General features: G+C 51.4%; 1 protein-coding gene across 1 annotated transcript; it reads right to left on the bottom strand.

The window, feature by feature from the left end:
- Positions 1 to 742: 742 nt before the first annotated feature.
- On the bottom strand, positions 743 to 4,684 carry CCL14 (chemokine (C-C motif) ligand 14). The gene is made up of 3 exons (XM_012726132.1): positions 4,547 to 4,684; positions 2,810 to 2,924; positions 743 to 2,397 (listed from the first exon to the last, which is right to left on the bottom strand). The coding sequence occupies exons 1-3, from the start codon at positions 4,629 to 4,631 to the stop codon at positions 2,310 to 2,312; spliced, it is 288 nt and encodes a 95-aa protein (XP_012581586.1). The 5' UTR covers positions 4,632 to 4,684; the 3' UTR covers positions 743 to 2,309.
- Between the last annotated feature and the right edge of the window lie 1,100 nt (positions 4,685 to 5,784).

The following is a 5,784-nucleotide window of genomic DNA, read 5'->3' as shown; positions in this document are numbered from 1 at the left end:
GTGGGTGTGTGGAGGCCTGCCAGAGTGGCTCTGTCACTTCCCTGTCACCTCATAAAAGATGGTAGAAACTGGCCCTCCCTGGTGGCGCAGCGGGTTGAAGCACAGCACTGAGAATCTGAGGCCACTTCCGCACGAGTTCGATTCCCGCCTGCCTCCTGCCCCGGAGGAGACCACATGGCGAGCCAGACCTCTCCTGGCCCGCCCGCTGCTCCCCTCAGCAGTGTACTTCGCCCGCTGCTCCCCTCAGCAGTGTACTTCGTCGATCTGCCTGTTCTGCTCCCCACTCTGTCTCTGGTGAAGCCTCTCACCGCCCCTGAGCCTCTGGCCTGTACCCCAGTTCTGTATGAATAAATAAATAAATCTTTAAAAAAAAAAAAAAGATGGTAGAAACAGGTAGAGGGTAGGAAGTTGGCAGCACAAGTAGCATTCTCTCTGGGGTACAAGCATCTAGCTTTCTTTCAATCCCTTTCTCTTTTCTTTTTCTTTTTAAAGATTTATTTATTTATTCATACAGAACTGGGGTACAGGCCAGAGATGCGGAGGGTGAGAGGATTCACAGGGACAGAGTGGGGAGCAGAACAGGCAGATCGACGAAGTACATTGCTGAGGGGAGCAGCGGGCGGGTCAGGAGAGGTCTGCCACGCCATGTGGATCTCCTCCAGGGCAGGCGGGGATCGAACTCATGTGGAAGTAGCTTAAGCCTCTCAGTGCCAGCAGGGAGGGCCCTCTTTCTCTTTTCTAAGGACTTTATTTAGCGCTGTGCTGGTGGGGAGAGGGGGCCATGAAAGCCCCCACAGCGTACCTGGACAACCCACTGGGCCACCTTTGAGCCACGTGGTAGTCCCACGTGGTAGTCCCAGCCAGCCATGCATGCTAGACAGTGTGAGAAAGGGGTGACTAGGTACAGACCCCCATTCCTGGACTTAGCCGCAAATGACACTTAACCTGTCTCCCCAACTTCCCCTCTGCTGCACTCCCAAGGCCTCTATGACTTCTCATCCACTTCCTAGATAAGTTCTTAACATCGCTCCTGTTATTCCTTCAGCTGCTCCCCTAAACGATCATTGCTGCATTTCGTCCTCAAGACTCCGGAGGTAACCTTGACTCAACTTCCTGAAATGGCTCAACCCCAGGCCAGGGCTGCACTGCTCACAACAGGGAGAGTTTGAGGACACGTAGATTGCACTTTAGAAGCATAACGGAAGTGTTGCTGGGGCTGAGAATAGAGGGCAGCAGGGGCAGAACAGGAAATGGCATCCTTAGAGGCTGTTCGTAAAGGGGGAGAGACGAAAAATGAATGGGTCCTGGTGGGTTCAAGGTAGTTAGTGGTGAAGCTGTGGCTTTTTTGAAGGTGTTGATGTTCCTGGAGGGGCAGAAGAGGAGGTCTGAGGCGCCTGGTGTCCCGTAGCATGCAGCCCCCCTGCCAGCTCTTGCCTGGGGGTCAGGGAAGGAGGCCACAGGCCTGTACTGGTCATGTTCCTACGCCAAGTGCGCTGAGCTCCTCCGGGAGCCCTGAAGATGGCATGGAGACACCTTGGGGGCAGCTGGCTATTAATTTTGGAGTGTTGACCTCCCCTTGATTCTTGTTTCATTCCACCTACCCATTTATTCATCCGTCCATCTATCCGTCGTCCATCCATCCATTTCCTGAACATATGGATGGGCCAGGATTTCTTAAGGCCTTGTGAGGGATTCAAACGAGTGAAACAGTGTAGTACAGTCGAACAGTGCAGTAGCCAGGTGTTCATAAGTCGGGGGAGGAGTGGATAAAATGTTCCTGTGGATCATTCCCATCCCAGACAGCAGTGAACAAAGACCTTGGAAGCAGCACAGAAAAGGAGACTGTGGGGGTTGATGCTACCTGTGACTGCCGAATCAGGAGATAATTCTGAACTCCAGTTTGTGAAGCTTAAACAAGACAGCCTGCTCAGCAGAGCGCTTGGACTAACAGGAACGGAGTCTGTTACTGTGATTGCTGGGGAGGTGGCCTTTACACTGAGGGTCTCCTGCACTTTCTCCTCAGCGTCCCACTATCCCCCACCCCTCCACCATAGGCTGGATCTATTTTCTGTACTTGGCTCCAGCCAAACTTCTGCAGAGCTGGCTCCATGCTGAGGGTGTGCCCAGGTGTCCTCAGTCCACTGCCGATGAGGAGCATTGAGCACACTGAGCGAGGCAGAGAAGGGGTGAATGGTCTTTAATTCAGGGCAGGGCAGCTGGCGGTGGGCTGAGAGCAGGAGGCAAAAACAGGGCCTTGACCTATTTTTTATAAGGTTCCCACTGTGCCCTTCTCCACTACTCTGGGCCACTCATTTCTCCTTCAGGTCTGTGATGTAGTCCTGGACCCAGTCTTCTCTGGGGTCAGCACAGATGGAAATGCCCTTCTTGGTGATGAAGCTGTGGAGCAAGGGGGAGGATTACTAACCCGAGGTCTGAGGAGGTCGGCAGCTGGGAAGTCAGAGCCCATTCTCTCTCCTCTCAAACTCCTCATCTGGCCTTTGTAGAGCTAGCTCAGTGCCTGGTCTTCTTTCTGAATCTCTCTCTTCATTCCCTGAGGACTCAGGGCCCATCAGGCCTCAGGGGCCCTGCCCAGGAAGTACTCTCCAGCCTGCTGCCCACTCCCCTGGGGCTCCCCAGTCATCAACCCAGCTTCCTCCCCCCTGCTGGCTCCAGTCAGGTCCCTGGCTACTCCCTTTGTCACACAGCTGAGGAGGCCCTGGGCAGTCCCTATCTGGATCCCCCTACCCTGCTGCCCTCTTCCCCCATTATCACCCCCCTTCCCCCCCATTGTCATGTGTGGGCTACTTACACAATCCCAGGCCTGGAGCACTGGCTGCTGGTCTCATAATACCATGTAATCCGAGAACGCAGGACCTTGTGGACAGTGAAGTTGAAGCAGCACTCGGCTGGGTGGTAGGGTCCTCCTGAGGAAAAAGCAGGCAGGGAGCTGAGGCTGGCAGGCCCCAGTCAAGGCCATGTCTGCTGGCTGCGCCTGCAACCTGAGGAGGAAGAAAGGGAAAGAAGAGGCCAGAGCCCCCACAGGATTCAAAGAGCACTGCGGGGAGACTCAGTCAAGGGTCCTCTTTTTCTTCTTCAGAAGCAACCTCCCTCCTTCCCTTTCTTGAAACCTCCCTGGAGACTTTCAACTCCCAAAGGAAGACAGCAAGATCTTAGTGCACTCACTGTCCCTGAGGGCAAGTGTGCAGGGGTGCTGAAACAGGAGAAAGGTTTGGAAGAAACCCCAGTAGGAATTGAGACACATGCCATTTGGGACTGCAGACCCAGTCGCCCGAGCACCCCATCCTGCCCACGTCCCCTTTGAACTCATACCCTCGAAAGAGGGAACGACTTGGACGCCAAGGACTGCAGCCTGAGCCTGGCAGCTGGGATACCCAGCTTCTCACCCCCTTTGCCTCTGCGGGCTCTGTGCCCTCTCTGCTTTATCCCCTCGCATGTCCTCATCTGTCAGTGAGGCTGGGTTGGTGACTTCTGCGCTGAACTCCTGGGGGCCTCTGTGAGCTCAGGGACTACTTTGAGTAGAGTCCTGGATTTAGGTCCACAGTCAGCCCCTTTTGGCTGTTGTTTACATTTGCACCTCTTTGTGAGATTTTGCTTGAAGAAAAAAATTGTATGACACACATTTACAAAATAAGTCACTAGATTGGGTGATTAGTTATCGTCTGATTCTGCAACGTCATAGCTTATATAGCAGTACTGTGGCAGAGACAGTGAAATCACACACAAGCTTGAACTATGGAAGAGCTAGAAGGGCCTTTTAGGCCAAAGGCCCTGTACAGTCTAGCCACCTTGGCTATGGAGGGGAGTGATGGGGTGGGCACGTTAGGTGACCGGCCTGGACAGACACTGGTGGCCCAAGGTCACTGAGAGGCAGGTGTTTGGGTGGAGAAGGAAAGGTCTTATCCAGCATCATTCCAGACTCCCTTCTTTAAGAAGGGAAAACCCACCTCCTTCATTCCCTGAGCCAACAAATGACTTAAGAGGCAAGTGAAATTATTGAGATTCTCACTAACTTTAGACTAGCTTTATTTCAACTGCTTTCTATAGTTCCCTTCAGTTTCTGAAAAGGAAATGAAGAAAATCGAAGGGTGATTTTTAGTTGTCTGTAAAGGCAGCTCATCCTAAGAAACTGAACAAGTGTGGTGCTCTAGCCCCTACCTAAGTATGCGATATGGAAGGTTAGCACCAACCCTGAAATGGGTAGGCCCAAATCTCAGGAGGATAATCGGCAGAGTGGCCTTGAGGGGCTCCACATTCTGTTTCTCCCTAGGGAAATCTCCCTAAATTTGGTGGCTGCTCTTTTGCTTAAGGACAGAGAGATAAATGGAAGGGGTGGAGAGGCACCTTCTTGGTGGCCTGGACAGGAAGCGAGCTGGGCCTGGGTGAGGATGAAATCACTTTACAAAGACACCAGGCCTCCTTCCAGAGCTTCTCCAGCATGTATCCCCCACAAACTTACTCGGCAATTTCCCTATGGGGCCTAGGTGGGACAGAAGCCTGGGCATTGCGCTCACAGCACTGCACTCACGTGAGGAGGGTTCAGTCTTAGAACCAAGAGTGATGGTGACAATGATGATGAGGAGGAGGGAGCTCACAGCCCTGGAGATCTTCATCCTCCTGTGGGGGCAGCTGCTGCCGGAGAGCTGGCCTGATGAGAGCTTCTGAAGCTTCTGAGCTGAGGGGGTGTTGAGAAATGATCATCAAGCCGAAGTACTTTTGTAAATAAGGGAACTGAAATTTCAAAGGGAAGTAGAAATCAGTGGATGCCTCAGCACTTTCATCTCATATCTTCACATGCACATTTGTTGAGGGTGGAGTGAAGGAAGAAGAGAGACGCAAGATGCCAGGGAGGAAATTATCTCCCACCCAAATGGGAACAGATTAACTCCTTCTTAGGAGAAGACCATGAGATGCTGTTTCAGACTTGGCGAAAGATCTCAAACCTGGCATGGGTCCTGTGCCCCACTCGTTCCAGCCCATATGGGAGTGGAGAATCCTATCTGTTTATCTGAAAATCTGAGGGCATTCAAGTCACAGGAGGAGGCCAGGAAAGCCTATTTAAAGTCTTAAGCCAAACTTATCTCCCAGCCTCTCACTCCTTACCATACCCAGGGGGAAGTAGTGCCACTGTGCTTGCCGGGCCATTTATTTAATAAGCATTTTAGAATTACTGCTATAGATACTAGCTTTTGTCCCCAAAGCTTCATGAATATTAGCCTCTTTAAGCTCAACATCAGTCATTGAGGAAACCATGAGACCGTTGAGAAACCAAAACGTGTGATCCGTGATATGCTAAGGGTATTATTGCATTTTAGGTCTGAGCTCTCAGTAGGCAGAACTAGGAAAGATATTGAAGCACACAGGCTTAAGTGTGTGAATTAACTGGTAGTATCTATTTTATAGGTCACCTGTCTACGCGATGAGGAAGGCAACTCCAAGTCAACACTGACTCCCTTTACCCTCAGTGTTTACTTCTTTACTACTTTGCTGCTTCCCCTCTATGTAACACATCTTCTTGCCACATGGGCTGTGTCCTCAGACCCAGCCCCAACTTGGCTTCAGCCTTGTGGCTCATGCCCTCAGCCATGATTGAGTCCTCAGAGTCCTCAGTTGTGTCCCCGGGTCCTTACCAAGAAAAAAGGGAGTGAGCTCTTAAAACAAACAAACAAACAAACAAACAAACAAACAAACAAACAAAAAACCCTTTTTTTGTGGTTCTAAAAGTGAAATAGTTAAGAAAAAAAAGTGAAGCCATAAAATTAGGGC

The sequence above is a fragment of the Condylura cristata genome, unplaced genomic scaffold, assembly GCF_000260355.1.
Source record: "Condylura cristata isolate star-nosed mole 26May11 unplaced genomic scaffold, ConCri1.0 scaffold00017, whole genome shotgun sequence".
In the NCBI taxonomy this organism is placed as follows: Eukaryota; Metazoa; Chordata; class Mammalia; order Eulipotyphla; family Talpidae; genus Condylura; species Condylura cristata.
This window is presented reverse-complemented; position numbering and strand designations above follow the sequence as displayed.

Bases quoted from the DNA above. Each gene is read 5' to 3' on its own strand.
- CCL14 (XM_012726132.1), bottom strand. From the start codon at position 4,631: ATGAAGATCTCCAGGGCTGTGAGCTCCCTCCTCCTCATCATCATTGTC. The intron at 2,925-4,546 runs GTGAGTGCAGTG...CTTTTTCCTCAG, and splicing joins TAAGACTGAACCCTCCTCAC to GAGGACCCTACCACCCAGCC. The intron at 2,398-2,809 runs GTAAGTAGCCCA...CTTGCTCCACAG, and splicing joins TGCTCCAGGCCTGGGATTGT to CTTCATCACCAAGAAGGGCA.